This window comes from Hyaloscypha bicolor, assembly GCF_002865645.1.
Source record: "Hyaloscypha bicolor E unplaced genomic scaffold K444scaffold_17, whole genome shotgun sequence".
Taxonomy (NCBI): Eukaryota; Fungi; Ascomycota; class Leotiomycetes; order Helotiales; family Hyaloscyphaceae; genus Hyaloscypha; species Hyaloscypha bicolor.
The window spans coordinates 1,019,697-1,042,378 of NW_020194519.1; the positions used below are offsets into that span (position 1 = coordinate 1,019,697).

At 26.9% G+C, this 22,682-nt stretch overlaps 1 protein-coding gene across 1 annotated transcript; it reads right to left on the reverse strand.

Annotated features, from left to right (window-relative positions):
• Positions 1 to 13,368: 13,368 nt before the first annotated feature.
• On the reverse strand, positions 13,369 to 14,526 carry K444DRAFT_519641 (HET-domain-containing protein; the record flags this gene model as incomplete). Its single annotated transcript, XM_024873972.1, has 3 exons — positions 13,369 to 13,595; positions 13,731 to 14,214; positions 14,410 to 14,526. 3 exons carry the CDS (start codon positions 14,524 to 14,526, stop codon positions 13,369 to 13,371), a joined length of 828 nt encoding a protein of 275 aa, XP_024741713.1.
• Between the last annotated feature and the right edge of the window lie 8,156 nt (positions 14,527 to 22,682).

The window sequence follows — 22,682 nt, forward strand, 5'->3', positions numbered from 1 at the left end:
ATATATTAGAAGAAAAAGTACTTTTTATTTAGTAATTAGTTATTATTACTAGAAAGGTTATTATAACTATATATAAAAGTATATTAATACTTATAAAATCTATTAGTATAAGAATAAAAGAAAATAAAAAAAAGCTTTATATTTAATAAAAGCTATATTACTTTTCTATTATCTTGGGATTAATATAATTAAATTACTAGATTATAAGAAATATAACTTACTAGTTATTACTAGAGATAATTTCTTAGAATAAGTTAAAGCTAGATTTTTAAAGAACCTAACTAATAAGAAGATTACTAAGTTTATTTGGGAAAAAATCATTTATAAATATAGTTTATTTAGATAGCTTAAGGTAAATAGTAGATTAGAATTTAAAGAAGTAGTAATTCAGGAACTTAATAAGCTAGAAATTCATAGAATTATTATTTTGGCCTATAATTTCAAGAGAAATAGTATAATTCAAAAAGAATATTAACTAATTATTTAAGTACTTATTATATTTATAATAAATAGAAAGAAGCCTTAAATAGATTTACTATTATATATTCTATTTACTAACTAAATTACTATATATAAACTAACTAGATTTATCTTTTTTTATATAGTCTATAGTAGGAAACCTATATTATTTATAGAAATATACTTTCTAATCTAGAAAATATTTAGATAAAATAAAGTCTATAATAGAGAAATATTTCTAGAAATATATATAAAACAAATATAAATAAGAAATAAAGATATTAAAGAAGCTAGAATAAAAAAGAATAAAAGATACTAAGAGAAAAATAAATAATTTAATATTACTTATTAGATTTATTTAAAATCTATTTCCGAAAAAAAATCTAGTTCTTAAATATAATATTAAATTAATAAATTAAAATAAGTTAAGAAATATAAAGCTATTATATTATTAGCTTAGGCTATATAGAATAAGATATATAAATTAATTAAAAGAATACTATATAATAAAAGAATTTAATAATACTATATTTTAAAAAATATATACCGGGAATTAATTTAAGTAATTTATTAAAAGAAACAAATTCTAGTACTTCTCTAAAAATAAAATTAATAATAAGTATATACCTATAAATAAATATTTTAAGATAAATATAAAGTTAGAAAAAGAAATAGTTATAAAATATTATAAGCGAAATAGTATTTAGGAAATTAAGAAAACTACTAGTATTATTATATATATTTTAAAGTTATTAGAATTAGAAAAAGTAAAATATATCTCTTTTATAAAGAACTAGAAGAAAGTATCTAATAATAAGAGCTTTTCTTAACCTGAAATAAAGCTTATTATTTTTAATTCTTTATATATCTTTTAATTTTTTCTTTTAATTATTATTTATAGCCTTTAGAAAATAATTATTATTAGATTACTATTTTAGAAATCAGATAAGCTTTACTATTACTTATTTCTTATTATTATCTAATTATTATTATTAAATAGTATTCTTAATATAAGATTATATTACTAGATCTTGGGAATTAAATATAAAGTATTTCTTTTAGTATAAAAATAAATACGAAATTAAGAAATTACTTTATAGACTTTTAATTTCGAATTATAATAATAGATAATAATTATATATAGAATTGGGAAAAAAAGAAAAAAAGAAAAAGGGCTTTTTATATATCTTTTATTAAGCTAGAAATCTTTTAGAAACTTTATTTGCCTTTTTAATTAACTATTCTTATAGCTTATACTAGTCTAAAGCTTAATTATAATATTTATAAATCTTGACTTTAATTTAAATTACTATTATAAATTTATTTATAATATCTAAATAAACTTCCTAATTAGAAGTCTTATATAAACGAAATAGCTAAACTAGAGGCCTTATAAGAGAAAAGGAAACCTTATTAAACCCAATAGTTATTTCCGAAAATACTTAATAATATATAATTCTAGAAATCTCTTAGATATTAGATAAACTAGATCTATTTATTTAAAGTTTATCTTATACTAGAAAACCTATTTTTTCTTTAATATAATTATAGCTATTTTTAAAACTTATACTAAGGCTTAGTTAGTATATTATATATTTCTATTTCTATATAAAGAGAACTTTTCTTATATAGAACTTATTTCTTAATTAAGATATTATTTTATTATTAGAAACTAATTACTTCTTTAAAAAGCTAGTATAATTTATTAATTCTTATTACTAAATATTATCTAAATAATTCATATATTCTTAATACTAATTTAGAATATCTAATTTTTCTATATTTTATATTAATTTTAATATTAATTATTTCAAACTTAATAATAGTACTATAAATTCTATTTATATTATCTTATAGTTCTTCTTTTTATAAATTCTAATATCTTTAATATTATTTTTATAAATATAAATATTACTTTAAAGTTCTAGCTAACTAAATAGTTTTATATTATATAAAGTTAATTTTAATAAATACTAAATAAATGAAATTAGTTTTTAAAAGAAATATAAATTAGTTTTAAAAGAAGTAATATCTTATTCTAAGTTATTTCTTAATTCTATTATTCTAATTTCTTTTCTATTAATATTTACTTTATATTTTCTTAATATCTTTAGTATATTTATATATTTTATCTTTTATATATTTCCCATATTATTTCCCTTCTTTTATATTATTCTTTAAGTTAATAGAAATATTTCTAAATAAATAAGAAATTGGAATATATCTATATTATAAATTTTTTATTATTTTCTTTTATATTCTAATACTTTAAATATTATTATTATATTTATATTTCTATTATATTATTTTCTTATCTCTTTATTATTACTATTTAGTTTAACCTGCTTTAATTATTTCCTAGATTATATTTCTTTAGATATATATATTTATATTCTTTTTTATAATAGAAGTCTAACTTTAAATTTAATTTTTTATAATTATTCTTAATTTATAATTATATTATTTTAAATATATCTAATTATTATATCTATTTTCTCTATTATATATACTACTATTTTAGCTTTATTTTCTTATTAAAAAGAAAAAAAAACTCGAATATATATAATATCTTTATATAATCTAAATCTATTTTAATTTAATTTTATAACTTATAACTATTATATTAATAATATTTTTATAATTCTTTAAGAATAATAAAATGGCTAAAGAATAGATTTCTTAAGCTAATAAAGTATAATAACTAGTTCTTATAAGCTATAGTATTATTAAAAGCCTATAGATTAATAGTATTAAAGTTTAGAGTATTAAAAGAGCTTAAATAATTATAAAAGGCCTATTAATACTAGAAAAAATAGCTATAATTATTAAATTTAATACAAATATTCTAGATAAGCTAAGTAATATATATAATAAGCTCTTAAAATAGAAAACTTTTATTAGAGACGGAACTAGACTAGAATTAACTAAAAAGAAGCTAAAGAATTATTAAGCTAATAATAGGAAATTCGAGAATATTATTAAAGGCATTTTTAAAGATAAATAAGAAAAGCTTAATAAGATTAAAACTATAATAAATAATCTTAATACTAAGAATTAAAATAGAATTATATTATATAGTAAAGCCTTTAGCTAATATATTAATAATATTTATAATAACCTTAGTAAAAATATTTATAAGAAGTTATATTTTCTTTTTAAAATAAAAGCTTTAGTATATAAAGCTATTTAGTTAATTAATAAAGCTATTTTAGAATATATTAAAAATAAGAAGTATTAGAATACTAATATATTTACTAAATTAGATATTATTAAAATATTTAAATATACTAAAGCTATTTCGGAATCTAGAGAATTAGTTTTTAAACTACTATTAACTAATAATCTTAAAACTAGATAATATATTTTTAATATTTCCAGAATTCTAATTAAGAAAGTTTATAGTAATAAGCCTTTTCCTGCTTTCTGAAATAAGTCTAAAAAATAGGCTCTTATTATAATTTTAGCTTTAATTAATTAGATTTAGCTTATAAAAATAGAGCTAATTTAATAAAGCCTAATAAGAAAACTACTAGTAAAACTAGTAGAACTAGTATAATTAGATAAGAAGAACCTAGTAAGAAAAGAAAACAAACTAAGCCTAAAACTTCTAAAAAATAGTAAAAGTTTAAGTATTAGACTAAATATAAGATTAGTAAAATAAAAGAAAATAAAAAGAAAAATAAAGAGAAATCCTTTATTCTAAAAAGAAAGATATTATCTAGAAAGATTCCTGTATTTATATCTAGAACTAAAAAGCAGAAAACTAAGGATATTAAGTTTAGGAAACTTAAAAAAGATATTTAGTATATTTATAAGATATTAGCTAAATAGAAATTAATACTTATTTAGTAAAATAAATATATCTTTAAAGAAATATATAATAGTATTTTGAGACCTATTTATAAATAAGAATATTATAGGATAACTAATGAATTCCTTAAAGCTTTTTATATAATATATATTTAATAGCTTATTAATATTTTCTTTATTAATATATAAGATATTAAAAATATTTTAAAGCTAGTTATTAAGATCTATAAAGTTACTAAAAACAAGAAATATATTTCCGTTATTTGAATAAATAAAGAAATATAGGATTTCTTTTTTAAGATTTAGGAAATTAAAAAGTATAAATATAAATATTTATTAGTTTACTAGTAATATATAGTATTATTATATAGGCGTGGAAATACTATTTATATAAGGTTAGTAAAATTATTATTTAGAAATAAGAATTATAGTATTATAGTATTAATATATAATTCCTAAATCTACTAAGTCTAAAAAAGTCTAGTTTACTAGTCGAGTTACTAATAGGATATGAGGTTATATAACTATATCCCGTATCTCATATTTTATTACCTATATCCTATTACTTATATCCTATTACTTATATCTCGTATTTCATATCTCGTAACTATATATATAACTCCTAAAGAAATAGCTATACTAATATTAGAAACTCTCTAAAAACGCGAAAAATAATATTTCTTTCTAATTATATATAAATTCTCTAATCTGGCCTAATACCAGATTTCCTAAATACTTTATATATCTATATTACTTCTAAGGTTTTAGTTATATACTAAAGGCTGCGGCTTTTTATATATAATTTTACCTTCTATAATATTCTTTTATTTCATATATCTATTTCCTGTCCTATTTATACTTAACTTATTCCTTTATATCTAATTATATAGTATTTATATTAATTAGGTATTTAAGGGCATTTATTAGCTTTAATTTTATTATAGAATTAGTAGAATTCAATTCTTTTTTAATCTATTTAATTTTTGTAATCTTTTATTATTTATATATCTAATAGGGGTATATTATATTAATTATTAGACGCTTTTCTCGAGTAGTTTCTAATTTAATAAGGCATTTATATAATAACTTTAAATTTATATAGATTACTAGTAATAGTTCTATTTCTAGTATTTTATTAATTATAGATTTAATTAAAGCGCCTATATTAAAGCTATAAGCTATACTATAGAGTTCTAAAACTAAAATACTTCTAGTAATTCTCTTATATTTAGTAAAGAACTAGTAAATAATATTAGTATATCTAGTTCCGTTTACTAGAACTAGAATATATCCGATTTAGGAAAAGAGATCTCTATTATTTATAAATAAAGTATTTATAAAAATAATTAAATATAAGAACTTCTTTACTAGCTTTATAAATCTCAGTTCTTTAGTAGTATTCTTAATTTGCTATTAAATATACTTATTAAATGCCTTTATATTAGTTTCCAAAAGTTTAATAGCTTAAGTAGTAATTAATAGATTATATAAAGCTTCTAATTAATAAACTAATATAATATATATTTCTCTAGTATATTAGGTAATATATTAGTTCTTAATAGAGAGATCTTAATAAATAGTACCTCTATTATTTATAATAGTAATATTCTTTATAGAAATAGTTCGAAGGTTTTTATATTAGTATTCTTATATAAAAGTAATTCTAGTAATATTTATATAAATAATACTTCTATTAAACTTGAGATTATAGTTAGAAGTAAGATATTTATATTTCTTAGCTAAGAACTTAGTCTTATAAAGCTTTAGTTATTCTGCTTTTATAAAATTATTAGTTCTAATAAATAGAATATTATTAGTTTAAAGGCTAATAATTCCGAAGAGTTACTTATTATAGAAAAGGTAAAGGTTATAAGTTAATTATTCTATAGAAAGCTTATTAATATAGTAGGAATAATAAGTCTTAAACTAATAGTTTCTAGCTTCCGGTATACTATATAATAGTTTTATAACCTTTAGAACCAAATTATTATTTAGATTTAGTTCTCTAGTAAGCTTATAAGATAAATTAATATAAAAATTATAGTTAAGTAAGATTATTAATTAGATATAAGCTTGCGAGATATTATATAAATATAGCTTTATAGTATTTATTATTATAATAATAATACTAAGAATAATTCTCTAGCTAATATATTAAATAGTAGGTAATTATATTAATATTATATATTTCTTACTATTATTATAAGCCTAGATAACTAGTCTTGACTTCTTAAGCTTTTTCTTTATATCTTTATTCTTAATCTTATTAATAAACCAGGAATTAAAGATATATATTTCCTTTAGTATCTGAGATCTGGAAATAATCTTAAATATACCCTTTTCTAGAAAACTAGTAACTTTAACTTAATAAGAGTTCTTATATAAGTTATTATTCTATAAAAATACTATAAAATCCGGGTTCTTATAAGGGTATTCTCTACTATACTTTAATGAAATAGTAGGAATAATAAAAAGAATTATACCTGTATTACTTTTAGCCTTATTATAAAGTTCGAGAATAGATTTAGGTTCGGGGCTATTAGTAATAACCTTAATATTCCCTATATAAAAGGGCTTTATAGAAATTAAATAGAAAGTAGTATTACTATATAATAGAGCTAGTATATAGTTCTTTCTATTAATGGCTACTAGCTTATATAGCCTATTCTAATTATTAGATTAATTAGTATTTCTTTTATATTATATAAGAATATCCGAATTTAAGAGAAATTTATAAATATTAGTAATACTAGAACTATTTCGGGTATTTAGGGCATTTATAATCTAATATCTAGCTTAAAGCTTCTAAATTTCTATTATTACTTTCTTGAATACTATTACTTACTATAATATAGTTAGTAATAGAATATTATATATAGTTATTTAAGGTAAAGTACTATAAACCAAAAGAATTAGGATAATACTATTAGATCTAGTAAAATTATTAATGGCCTTAAAAGCTATTTAAAATATAATATCCTTATTAATTCTATTAATTTCGGCTATAATAATAAAATAAGTATATTAAATCGGGCTATAATAGTATTCTATAATTCCGACGGAATTATAAGCTTTTATAAGAATAATTTTAATCTTGGTTCCTATAGTATTTATAAACTAAGTAAACTTCTTACTAGTAAACTACTTTCTAATATTTACTATAATCTAATTAGGAGAGCCTAAATAGATATTAATTTAATATTACTTTAGGGTATCCCAAGTATATAATATACTAATATTTTAAAGCTATTAGCCGGCTTAATATTAAGTGCCTTTATTAATAATATAAAGTATAGGCTTACTAGTAATATAGAAAATATTAATAATAATAGAGTAATTAAAGCTAATATTATCTCTTAGATTAAACTTGAATTATTCGAGTAATTAGCTATATTTCTAGTATTACTTATAGTATTTTATAAAGTACTTAAAAGCTTTTATATTAATATTATAGCCTGCTTATTCTAGTATATTTCAGAGTTTACTAATAAATAAATAAATAACTAAAATAATAGTATAAATATTATAATTTAATCTTTATAAAAAAGTAGAAGTTATAAATAAAGAATTCGGAAATAAAACCTTATAATATAATATTCCAAAATAAGAAAGAATATCCAAAATATTATATTATAGATATATATTTTCCGATAAAAGTAATAAGATAATTAGTAAGATTATTAAAATAAATCCCTAGCTTATCTATATTAGCTAAGCTAAATAAAAATAGAGTTTTTAAAAATATAATATAGAATTATACTTACCTAATTAATATACTTACTATTATAAATCTAATAAAAAATATAGATCTAATATTAAACTAGATATTAACTTAATTTTTAGTAATTTTATTAAGTTTAATACTATTATTAGTTTACTAGAAAGCTTGAAATTAGTTAGAACTAGTAATTAAGTATCTAGAGGCTCTAGTATTAATTATAATTCTATAAAAATAGTAAGTATTATATTTTAATATACTATTAACTATAAAAGTCTAGGTATCTTTTATTAAGGGTTTAATAGGCTTTAAGATATAGTTTTTATCTATTATCTAATATATAAGGAAAAGAGAAATAAGGTTATTTATAAGAGTATTAGCTATAGTTATTAGTAAAGTAAAAGCGGCAGGAATAGCTAAAAAGCTTTTAATTAAAATAAAATAGAAATCTGGATAGTATTTCTTTTCTTTATTTATTTCTGCTAATAAGGCCTTAAAAGCATTATTTACTAGTTTGTTCTTATTACCCTTATTACCCTCTTTGCCTTTGGCTTTAGTAATATACTATATATAAGTATTATTAAAGCATTTATTAAAGTTACGGGTATTTCAGAATCTGAATTAATAGATATTTCTACTCCTAAATTAAGCCTTTTTAGCCTCTTATTTTTCTGGTATATATTTCTATAAATAGTATTTGGGTTTCTTATATATAAAATACGACTTTGAGGTATAATTATTATAATTATAGGACTTAGAGTAGTTATTTCGGGTTCCGAAGTTATAACTAGATTTATATTAATAATTTCCAGAGAAATAATAGCTTAAAGGGTTTTGAGAGTAATATTATTAATTAGTAAAAAATATTTCGGGATTAGTTTATTATTTGCTTTTATATATAGTAATAAATAACTAGAGCTTATTAATAAGCTAGCTAAGATTTATAAAAGAATCTGAGATTATATATTTATATATCCGGAAGCCTTAGTAAGAGATAATAATTTTATTATAAAGAAATTCGGTATTTTATAAGTTAGGTATAAAACTATATTATAATTAATATAGTTTATTAATTAGTAGTTAAATAGTCTTAAATATTATTTTTTCCGGAAATTTAGCTATTATAGAAACTAATATAGTAGTATTTCACTTATTTAAATTTCGATATTTAAATTCAGGGCCTTTAAAAAAGCTATAAATATTAATATAAGCCTTTATATATATATATTAAAAGAGCTAGTTATTATAAAAGTAATCTTAAGCTAGTTTCTTTAGTATAATAGGAAAAGCTTATATTAGTACCTCTTATAAAAGCTTTATATATTAGTAGATATTAAGGAAAATAGTAAGTTTATAATTAAAATTACTATTAGATCTATTATACTTTTACTTTTTAGTATAAATCTTAGTAATTTCCCTAATAAGTTTTATAATTAAAGGAAATTAGAAGTTATTCGAATATAGTTATAATAATAATAGTAAGACTAATAGGAATATACTATTTGCTTCTAGAGCTTCTATATTAGTATATAAATCTAGTAGAAATATAGAATATAATAATAGAAGAAATAATAGAAAAAGTAATAATATAGAAATATTAAAGATAATAGGTTCTAGGTATTTATTCTTTATAAGAGTAATAAAGCCTAATAGAATTAGTTCTTTAATAAGGTCTAGTCTAGCTACTAATATATCCTTATTTAATTATATATATTATTTATTTTCTTTTATAATAATATATAAGGTATTTATAATAGTATTAGTACTATTATTCTATTATATAAATATATTACTATATTAAAGGGTCTTATATAAGTATAGTATTTCTAGAAGTTCAAATTTATTAAAGTTCTCTTAATAAATAAAGTCTTTAAAGTTATATTTAAATAGCTTTTAAAGATTATTATTAACTATTTTATAGAAAATATATTAAAATAGCTTAGTATTTAAAAACTCAGTTATCTTATCTGCTTTAGTAAAGTTTAGATTAATTTCATATTTCTATTTTCTTACTAATTCCTTGAAATTATTATTATTTATAGAATAATTAGATTAGATAAATCTAATAAAGGAATTATTTATTATAGTATATTCTACTATTATATATTTTATAGGCTTCTGTCTAGTTTAAGGTATAGTAGTTTATAAGGAAAGTAGATTTATAAAGAGAAGGGTAGTTTATAAAATAAGTAATTAGTATTATATTTGAGATAAAAATTTCATTTATAATAAGAAATTTAGGAAGTGAAATTTAAGAAGTAAAATATCGAGATTCCGGAAGAACTTAATAGTTCTAAAGCTTAAAAGCCCCAGGGATTTAAAAAAAGATGGTTTTTAAGAGAATTTTATAGGAATTAAATAGGAATAGAATAGAATAGTTAAATAGCTAACCGTTTTAGTACTTAGTAAGATTAAGTATTCTTCCTGCCTATATAATCGAATTATAGGTATTAGAACTAATAGATATTTCTCTTTTTAATATAGTATAATTAGATCTTCGTAAGACCAAGTATCTTTCCTGCTTATATAACCGAATTATAAGTAATAGAATTAATAGTTATTTTCTTTTTAACTAGAATAATAGCTTTGCCCTTAAATAACCAAATTTTAGGCAAGTATAGCTTAATTCTTTCTAATCTATATATATAAACTAATTAGTATTAGTTTACTAGAAATATATAATACTATTATATAGTTATAAAATACTATTTATATAGGTTAGTAAAGTTATTATTTAGAAGTAGGAATTATAGTATTATTATATTAATATATAATTCCTAAATCTATTAAGCCTAATAGGAACTAGCTACTAGTCGAGTTACTAATATAATATAAGGTTATATAGTTATTATCTATATCTCGTTACCTCTAGTTACCTCTATATTATATAACTATATTATATAATTATTAATAACTATAGCTATATTAGTAATAAAATATATAATAAATTTAAAATAAGCTTTTTTAAATCTTTTTATATTAATAATATACTAATTTAAAATAGAATAAAATCTTTAAAAAATTATTAAAAAGGAAATAACTAAGCTTTAAAAATATTATTTTAAAATAAATATTTCAGATAATAAAAATAAAGCTTTATATTTAGTTCTTATTCTTAATTTACGAATTAAAAAAATAGATCTAGTTAAAATTAGCTTAAATTCTAGTATAATATCTAATATATATAATAGATTTAAAACTAATTATAATATATAAATATGTATTTAATTTTAAATTAATTAATTATTAATTCTTTTATAAATATAAATAAGATTATTTAATAATTAATCTTTAAATATCTAATTCCGATATATTTATAAATTATTTAAATAAAAATAAAATAAAATAAAAATTAATAATATATTTAAAAAAAAATTATATATATATATAGAAAAATATATAAAACTTATTTACTTTACTTTAAATTCTCTTAAAAACCATTATTTCCTTTATTATATATATTTTTTATATAAGTACTAATTTAGCCCTAGATTTAATTACTTAATTATTAGAAAATTAATTATATTAGATTTCTTATATTATTTCTTATAATAAGAAAATATTTGAAAATATTTATTTTATTTATTACTAGTAAGCTTTTCTTCTTATAAGAGGCTCTTATTAATATTAAATTACGTAATTAATTTAATAAAAGCACTTTTAAAAGAATTATATATTTTAAGAGCTAGAGAATTTTTATAAATAAGAAAGAAGAAATAAAAAAGGTAGAAAAAGAATAAAAGGTAAAGGGAAAAAAAGATTTCGAGCCGAAGAATTAGTTTTTCCTATCCGAAAAAGCTTAGTTTTATAGTATTATATATATTTTATTTAATGGCCTTATAATTATTTAAAGAAAATAAAGAGAATTTATTATTTATATAACTTTTATATAACTTTCACGTAATAATTAGAAATAATTCATTATAATTAATTATAATTTTTCTAATAAATCTTTTTACTTTTTGAAAGTCGATAATTAAATTATAATTAATTAATTACCTTCATTATTTTTTGATACACTGGATGGACCTTCTAACAAGCTATTATAATAAAGAGTCACCCTTCAAGCAATAAGGGACACCTCAACTGCTGCGAGGAAGTTCCTCACTTCAATCTTTCCATATGCTTCCTCTCCAAGATTGACTGTCGAATACGAAGTTCTTGCGGTCCGAATGCCACGAATTTAGGTCAGAAAGATTTGAACATGATGCTTGCTCTGACACTGAACCTTCCAGTTCGAACAGTAAAACCTTTGAGGGTGGGGGACCAATTATCACGTATGGCAGATCAATTCCTTTGGTACATTGAACCGGCCATATGCATTATTGTATTATTCCTACCCTCAATTGAGCTTTCGTCCCCCGAGTTAAAATATCTCGAACCTCTTTATGGTCGGCCGTTTCTAGGTCAATGTCTCCTAGGGCGACCTGGACGTACTCCCTCGAACTCCGTCCACTCAAAATCTCCTGGTCATCGCAGCTCAAGAACAGATGTGATCCATCACTAAGCTTATAGCTAAGAACATCTTCCAAAAGGTTTTGAGACTCTAGCTTCTTGTGTCTGTTTAGCAAAGAGTCGAAGAATTCGCGCTGCTGGAAGTCCGTCTCAGTCAAGTCGTACACAATCGATACATTAAACGTTTTCCAATCCTTCATCGCTAGAATGAGTCCGTATATTTTCCCACTTCTCGTATTACGGACTGTGAAGGCAATAGAATGCCCAAAACGGTCACCCTCTTGTGATAACTGGAGGAGGGCTGTGTAGATTCGCTCGCCAGGCTTATGCTCAATCTTGACGTCCTCTCCATCCTCACCCCAGAAACCTCCCACTTCTACCCCGGCCTTGAGCGCAGCTGCACAGTTGAGAGCAATAGGGACGTAGTATCTGCCTTCGCAAGATTTGCTAGGAAGCGTGGGCCGAGGGTTAGATATGAGGACATCGTTAACTGACCAACCCGTCAAGGGGCTGAAAGTCTCGTCAAAATTCTTGTCAAAATCAATCACTTGAAGATCGCGAGCCATGTCATCTGAATCATAATTAATATCTGGGACGAGACGTCGATATCGCCCAAGCCCAGTGCGAGCAAGAACGATCATGACGGCTCGGCTTTTGCTTTCTTTGGGATTGAAGATGCCGAAAAGGGTCTCGAAGCGGGGTTCCTCGTTTCGGAAGAGCCGATCTTCTTGACCGAGTGGTCGCATCCATAGTTGGACACACATAGAGTGCGGAGACATTGGCTTGAAGAATTTTCGGATCCTGAGGTCCTCAGGTCTCATGCACTCAATGTATCCTAATCCTTTGAAGCAGAGTGGAGATGGGGCGAACAAATTGATCTCCTCATCCTTGCTTCTGAGAAGCTTTAGACTGCATCAGTTAGCTCACTAGCACCTCAAAAGTGCGGAGGCGACTAACTGTGTGTCCCAGGGCAGAAATAATGCTTTCCAGGCAAAGATGCTGTGGTCAGAAAACGTCTGGAAAATCATTACCTGTAGTCGAAAGAAAGCGTTCTGTTCGCCTTCGCCGTAGAGGATGGGCATGTTGACACCGAATATACCTAGAAGCGAGTATGCTCGGTCCTCTGGTCTCGTAGTCTCTCGATCCGCCGCCCCTGCAGGTCCAGAAATTAGCTTTAGACTTCTAGTTGACAAGAAAATGGGCAACCAAGCTGCTGAGCTGACAGTAATCTAAAATCTTATTTCCCCAGAATAATGCAGAAGAGTGGACTTGACAACCAGAGACTTACATGATATCCTTGCTGCAACACTCAAAGAGTGTAATTTCTCTAGGCCATTCCTTTGGAGTATAGTCTTTTCAATGCCAGTAATCTTATGTAATTCATCTGCTAACTCTGATCGGATTCCGAGAAAGCTCCAGTCGCCCTGGTAGAACAAAACGTCATTCGGCGCTAGCAATTCTTGTAGAGTCCATCCCCGCCTGAACCAAGCCGAATGCCGCGGGTGTCCAGCAGTTGGATCCTCTGAATCGTTCCCCCAAATTTGAGTGACATCTGAAAGATAGGCAATACACAAAGTGGCACATTGATACCAAGCAAACATTGAATTGAGCGATTCAGATAATTCGGAGCTGCTGCTCGTGTCGATGCAACAAGTATCGATCCAAACGTAGGAAATGCCGAATTGTTCTGCAATTTTACAACAGCCTAATACTTTTGACCACCCGTTTGGCTTAATTGCTTGAGATGGATGAACGTGGACCACCGATTCAGGCTTGATTATATCCATTGATATTCGAACACTGGATTCAGCATTGGTTGAGGCTGATAGGTCCTTCATCGTATCATATGGCGCCTGGGTTTGCGCTTCCGTACTAAACTTTCGACAAAGAGCTTCTAGTCGCCGTTCAGTCTCTTCAAGTTTCTTCTGCAGTGTGTGTAATTCCCGGGCCCCAGCCTTGTCCCCAACGTCCTCGAACAACACCTCGTCATCCTCCCATCTATGAGATAAGATGGCATAGCTAGGTGCAACGTCCGCATTATGAAACCATTCGAGCTTCAGAGTTTTGACATTGAGTAGCCGCATGCTGTCGATGATGGAAAGGCTTGAGAGCTTGCTCTTGAGAACGACAAGGAGAATGAGGTGGAGTGTGGCTGTGAGGCCGCAAATTCCTTCCCTGCAAGCCACACAAGCGCCGTGGTTGACGTCCTTCCAATAACAACAGGCCTGGGTCCAGGGATTGTTAGCCAACACCCGGTTAGAATGTATCAAAGCTCGGTGAGTCGATGTGGGCCGATAACGTTCCGTTTCAAAAAGCACGAAACTGAAGGCCGAAAATTTGACTTGTTAAGAGTCGAAACGATATCTGCTAAAACGGGCGGTTATCGGTAGCTACAACTGTAAACAATCATCGTGATTAGAGAGTGCGAATTCGTTCTCATCGTCCCATAGTTGCCAGAAGGGTGCGTAACTGGAATTGTTACCCGATGAGTAATCTCGCCATCCACAGTCCACTACTCATATCTGCTATTATCAGATATTTCCTGCCACACCCTGTTCATCATCAATGCAAATAATGCAAATTGTGTGCTATCAGAAGAAGTGTCATCTCAATCAACGAACTTTGGTTGCACAATGATGCTTACTTAAAATAGATTCTGTAATGAAACGAAGACGGAGGGAACAATTGACAAAAGAGCATCCAACAAGCAGATTTCACGAGGGCAAGAGTGATCCAGTTCATACTATAAACTGGTTCCTTCCTGTCGAATTCTTGTTCGCAGCGCAGACCATTAGGAGAAGGAAGTGCAAACTTACTATTTCCATCTTCTCTGCACAGAGTTTTTGCTGAGGGGTCCAAGGCGACCACGAAGCGAGACGACTCCATCTGATTCGCTCGCTTTGACTATCCTTCAGTGTGTACAGCCGCAGCTGTAGGGCTGATTCATGTGCTGACACGTGCCCATACTATCACGGTAATCACAGAATCTCCACAATCGCCTCAGCTACGCCAACTCCCAGTCTCCCACCAAATTCAACAATCATTCCCAGTATGTACAAGAGTACGGTCGTGCCTCTCCCATTGGTGCATTAGCTCGTGTGTGTTTTATAATGTGGCCCTTTGAGGAACCATTGATCTCGAACAGATCGCGGGGGGTTACATCTGGTGATCCCACTAGTGATCCCAACGTCTCCTATGATCACCGTTCTTCATTAGATACAAACAGTGCGTCAAAGAATTAATCACATTAATCATGGTTAGGTTAGGTTAAAATATAATTAACGTAATTCGGGTTTTTTTGATTAGGTTAGGATAATTAATCTAATTAATCTGTTACGTGACTATAGTAAATTTACTTTTACTTAATAATTATTAAATAAGTAAGTTACTTATTCAGCAGCCCTAATTAAACTAAGGTAGGGCTTATATAGTAATAGCTAAATACTCATTTTCTAATTATAAATTAGTTACTATCCTCAAAATCTTGATTTCCCCCTAACCTTTAGCTTGCTTACTAAGTAATACTATCCCCCCCCTTAAATAATTACGAGTGGGTCCTTGGTAACGCCACACTGAAACTTCGTCAGATCCCCGAATTAGGAAATATCAGGTGCTTTCGAGAGCCGCTATTCGCTATAGACCCTCGATTACGTGCCTTTAGTGGTGTGAATCGTGGCATGATAGTGTGGCGAATATTGGACCCACTCGTAATTATTCATGGGAGGGGATAGTACTACCGCCTAATTGGGTGGCGAGGTAGCGCCAGAGCAGGAGCAGGCGGGAGCATTACCCGATCTGGCTAGTTTTATCACGTTAACTGATCACGTGCGCATTAATCATAATTAATCTAATTAATACGGGAATAAAATATGATTAATGAGTTTTTTTTCGTGAATAGATTAGATTAATGGCCATTAATTTAATCTAATTTATTCATTTGATACACTGGATACAAACGAGATACAAGGCTTTTTTTCTATACACCTCAAATTACTCTAAACTTGCAGCTTTCGTGCCATAGCTGATTTGTACCAGTCGTTATGATGGGAGACCTTATTAGACAACGCGCGTTATACCAAGACCCAACAGAGCTTCCCCTTAACCCGAGCTACGCGGGTACGGATCTCTTGGGTACTGAGGTAATGAGATGAAGATAAATTCTGTTAAGGGTCGATTCAGAAGTTTCTATTCCACAGAGCATTTATTGTGTTACATTCAAGGTGTGGAATTCTTTCGGCCTAGGTTTCATGTTTACTTGAGGAAATTCAATCTTGAGTCACCTGGCAAGTTGAAAAGCTAATGCAGGATATCTAGATTTGGTCTCTAATCTTTGAATAAGTATGGATCTCCTTTATTCTTATCTGCTGTTTGGCTTATATTTGTTAGGTGTATCGAGTGTTACCAAATATTTCCGAGTTACGCCTAATCTCGAAAAGGTTCAACGAAATCATTACTCCTTTTACGTTTCGTAAAGCTAGGTATGGGAGATCTTCGTATTTGATCCTTTCATGGACCTTACTACATATCTGACAAATTCCGTCCCTCTTTCCCATATATCTGAGCCAGTAGAATTGGCGGATTTCTCTCTTTTATCTATATTCGATTTTTTTTGCACGATTGACTTTATTGGAAAGTAATCGATTTATTGATGGAAAATCGATATATTGGAGTTTGACAATCTGTAGAATGACTAGATACAGGAGAGTGAAGAGTAAAAAAAAAGGAGAGGAAGAAATCTAAAGTATAGTTCTTATATACCCACTAGTGGGTGGCGATTTCCTCTAGTATATTATAAATCAAATAACTCATATATATTAGTGAGCGTTCCCTGAGCTTCCATAGTAAGCTATTCCATAGGCTTCTATAGTAAACTATTATAAATGAGAGTGGCGAAGCTAATATTAGTAGTTAAACCTGGTACTAGAAGGACTAGTAAGCTAGTACTAATTTAATATACCTCCTTCTTATAGTCGAGGTTTGATATTAGTAAGGCTAATAAGCCCCAGCTTTGATTATAGTAGTTCAAAAGCTAGTCTAGGGAATGGTTTGGTAAGAATATCGGCCGTTATTTCCCTTATAGGTATATACTTAAGATTAATTTCCTTAGTATTAATATAATCCCTAATAAAATAATATCTAATATTAATATACTTGGTTTTTTGCGAAAATCGGGCGTTTATAGCTAGATCCATAGCTCCCTGAGTATCCGTTTTTACCTTGATTAAGCCTATAGGAATTAATATTTCCTTAAATAGTTACTTTAGTTATAAAGCTTCTCTAATTACCGGTATTAGGGTAATATATTTAGCTATAATAGTAGCTATAGTAATAGTTTTTTGCTTAGTACTAGCCTAGCTAATAGAACCACTAAATAGGGTAAAAACCATACCGGAGGTTAATTTGCAATCCTATAAATCGCCTCTGTAATTAGTATCTGAGTATCTAATAAGCCCTTTATTAGACGAAGCGCCATATAAAATGCCCATATTAAGTAATTCCTTAATATATTACATTATATACTTCTATATAGTATTATATAAAGCTTTAGGATACAAATTGGAATATTCTAAATAGCCTGTAGCAAAGCAGAAATCGGGTCTTAAAGCTAAAGAAGGCTATATAAGTAATCTAGTTTGACTTTAATATTCCGTAATATTAATATTAGTTCTATTAGGTACTATAGGTTTGGCTATTGAAGTAGTAATTAGTATATACTCTTCTATTTTATATCTTAGGAATATGTTTATAAGATATTAATTTTAGTATAAAAATACTGAATTATTTCGTAAATATATAATTTTCATATCCAGAAGCGTTTTGATTTTTCCTATATTAGTTATATTAAACTTCTAATATAATTAAGCCTTAATTCTATTAATATAAACCATGTTTTTTCTAATAATAATTATATTATTTATATAGATAGTAATTAAAAAAGGTAGTTAATTAATCTCGTATTCCTAGTAAATATAAAGTACTGGATTACTAAGTAATTACTAGAAACTAATAGAATAGAAAAATTAATTAATTACCTAATACTAAACCCTAGGGGCTTATTTTAGGCTATAAATACTCTTTTACAAGCGGTAAATAAGGTTCGTTTCTTTAATAAAACCAGGGAGTTATTTTATATAGTATTCCTCTTCTAATTCTCTATATAGAAATATTATTTAGATATCTATTTATTAGATATAAAGCCCATATTTAGTTACTAGGGCTAATATAATTCGAATAATAGAAAGTCTGGCTATAGGAATAAAGGTTTTAAAGTAATCTATACTATATTCTTGAGTATAGCCTTATACTACGAGCCTAGATTTATAGTATCTATTAGACTTGATTTTAAAGATCTAGTAATATCTAATAGTTTTTTGGTATTTTTATATTACTAGATCCCAGGTATAGTTCTATAAATAGAAATCTAGCTCTTTCTTAATTAAAGGTCTCTAGAAATAAGTATCTGGGCTAGAGAGAGCTTCTTTAATTAATAATAGAATTTTGGAAGCTTCTATATTCTGGTTAGTAACTAGTAAAGTATAGTAATTTACTAATTCTCCGGTAATTCTAGTTAATTTTGGATGTCTAGGGAATAGTTTACTCTTAAAACTAACTATTTTAGGTGCCTCCTGATTTGTAAAATCCTGTTTAGAAGTATTTGCGGATACTATAGGTTCTTGGTTCTCCCTAGAAAGTAGTTTAGGGGGCTCGCTTAGGTCAGGAATATCCGAAATTATATTATATAATATATTTTTAGTAATATTTCCTTTTATATTAGAGTAATTTTCTTTATTATTTTCTAATAAATTATTAAGCTATTAATTTCTAGTATTAATAATAATAGTATTTCTGTAATCTATATCTAGATTATCCGAATTATTAGTAAAACCATTATTAGATTCTATAGTAGTTCCTACTAGTTTTCTATATAGCTAGGATACTGGGTTTAGAAATAAGATTCCCTTAATATATTCTTTAATAATATAATAGTTAGAAATAATAAATATCCGCTTATACGGGTTCTAAATTCGGTATCTAGAACTACTATAGCTAGTGAAAATGCCCCTAAAGGCCTTGGCTATATACTTATATTATAAAGCTATTTCTTTAGGTATATAAATATATACTAAGGAACCGAATATCTATAGATTAGAAACGTCCGGTTTAATCCTATAAAATGTTTTATATAGGGTTATTCCTATTTTGGGTAGGTAGTATTAATTATAGGCATAAATCCTATATATAGCGGCTTTTTCCCAAAACTCATATAGTAGGCCTAATTATTCTAGTTTCATATACTCTATTTTAATAATTATATATATACTATATTTAGAAATACTATTCTATTTAGGTATATAGGTAGTAGTTAGTTCCAAACGAATTCTCTTTAATTTGTACTAGTTCTTAACTTATTCTAATACAAATTCTGGAGTATTATTAAGATATAGGCACTTGACTTTATTTCTAGTTTGGGTTTTAGAGAAGGTTACTTAATTCTAAAGATCTATAAAATAGCCCTTTCTATCCAAATTATATATTATTATATAATATTTAGTGCCTTTATAAATAGTAGAAAGTATATAGGAGTTTTTACTAAGAAATAGAACCCTTAATAACTCCTATAAGTTAATTATAATATACTTTCCTAGGAATAGTTTTTCCGGATATAGTTTAGTTATACTAGCCCTAGTAATCTTGCTTATATTATATGAATTATAATTAAATAGGTTTTGGTTCTTGAATTAAAGCCTATAGATATGGTTTATTAATTCCAGGATATACTTCATATTTAGGTATCTATATTACTAATACTATGTTTCCAGGGAGGCTAAAGCTTCCGATTTTAATACTTTTAGAGTATACTCTAAACCAAATTAGTTAAGCTAATATAGTCCTATAGAGGGGCTAAAGGTACTAGTTATAATAGTAGTTCCTTTATTAATAATTTGAACTTTTCTTTTGGAAAAATTAATATCTCTTCCTACTTATATAATTTTGGGAATTAATAATAAGGAGGTATTCCGGAATTAGGGGCTATAAAGTATATTATTAAGCTATATTTTTAGCTCCGGTTTAGTAGCCAAAATAATAGTTTCTTTTCCTCTAATAAGAACTATAGATTTATCTCTAAGAGTAATTGAAATGGGATTAATTTCTTTATAAGTAATAAAAAAGTCTTTATTTCCCGTAAAATGGTCTATAGTACCTGAATTAATATATTAGATATTCGTGGAATTATTATTAAGTAATTAGTTACTAAGAAAGATACTAATAGTCGATTTTTGAGTAGTATATGCTTTCTTATAAATAGGTAATTAGGAGGCTAAAGGTACCTCCTAATTAGTGGAATTAGAGTTTTTTCTATTGGAATTAAAATAATCCTGGGCTAATTTATAGGTAATATAGTCTTTAATATTGTACTCTTTAAATTTGTGGAATATATAATAAATATTAGGATCCCTAGCTTGCTTTGGTTTTTTATTATTTAACTAATTATTTCCTTGGGTAGCTAGTGCCTTAGGAGTAGTATCCGGGTTAAAATTAGAGGTTTTAGCCCTAAGCTTATCCTCTTTAGTAGAAGCGTCCGCTTTAAGTAATTCCAGCTTTAATTTATTAATATTAGCTCTAATAGAATTCAGGAGGGGCTTATATAAGTCGTATTCCTTTAGTAATCCGCAAATTAGATATCCGGATACGGAAACGTCCGAAATCGACCCGTTTACTTCCTTAATTTTAGCTACTTTATAACTAATGCGGTTAATAAAGTCGTCTATTCCCATAGTAGTATTAAATATAATAGTTTCTATTTATTAAAGGTATAGGGCTTCCTTTTGAGCTTTTAACTATTTAGCTTTGACTTGAATCTCGCTCCAAACCAGGTGTGCAAGCTTGATTTCCTTGAATTATTGCCAGGTATCGTAGGTAATAAGTAAGCTTAGTACTACTCTGGCGATTGCTAATTGACGAGCAATCGTTTTATTGTCTTTTTGGGACGAAATAAGGGCAGGAGCTTAATCAGGATCGACGAATTGCCATAGATCTTCGACTATAAAGAGGTTTATAGCGTCGTCTATCCAGGAGTAGATATTGTCGTCCGAGAGAGGCTCGATTTTGGTACCTTTATAGGTGATATAGATTGATTTTTTGGAATCCGGTATGTTGGATTTTGCGGAGAATTTCTGACCGAAAATGGCTGTGTTTTTGGCGAATTCTGCTGATGCGAAGCCGAACTAATGGGTGGAATTCACCAAAATTGACGATTTTGATGATTTTTGGAATGGACAAGTGAGTACTAAGGTCAAGTGATGCTTGGATCGCTTAGTAAAGCACTAGCCGGGCTCAGAACCTATTGGAAAGTAATTAATTTATTAATGGAAAATTGATATATTGGAGTTTGACAATCTGTAGAATGACTAGATACAGGAGAGTGAAGAGTAAAAAAAAAGGAGAGGAAGAAATCTAAAGTACAGTTCTTATATACCCACTAGTGGGTGGCGATTTCCTCTAGTATATTATAAATCAGATGACTCATATATATTAGTGAGCGTTCCCTGAGCTTCCATAGTGAGCTATTCTATAGGCTTCTATAGTAAACCATTATAAATGAGAGTGGCGAAGCTAATATTAGTAGTTGAACCTGGTACTGGAAGGACTAGTAAGCTAGTACCAATTCAACAGACTTTCATGGCTCAGTAATACTGATCTCGAGATTACTCAGGCTTCCCCTCTCTGATATACGGTGTAAAAAATACAATCGAACACCGGGATATATGCTATCGCATTCCATACATATTGCGATCGACCGTCCACTGGACTGGAACCGTGCAAAAAACTTGCTGTTTGAATGTCAAAAGTTGACGGATTTGGAGTAAGTAGTAACGTGGCCACTGAAGCACAGAAGGAGGCCTAACAAAGGACTAGTAGACTTATCTTCGATAAATATATCTCGAGGGCCCCTACGCCGGGCGCCCAACCCGAGGAGACATTTGATCGAGGCCAACGCCGGATATCCACATTTCCAAATATCCACACTTCTAAAGGAGCCTTGGTCCTGGCTTGATTTATCTTTGGAATTTCAAAACTCGTTGGTTGGGAAGCTGCCAAATCTCCGCTTTCATTATGATGTCCGGGTAGCTCGACCTTTCGTGCAAATGCGAGATCTTCCTATGATAAACCTCGTATCTCTCAAGCTACCAGATTCGTATTATTATGTACCAGAGGTTAGTAGGTCGCAGCAGGTGAT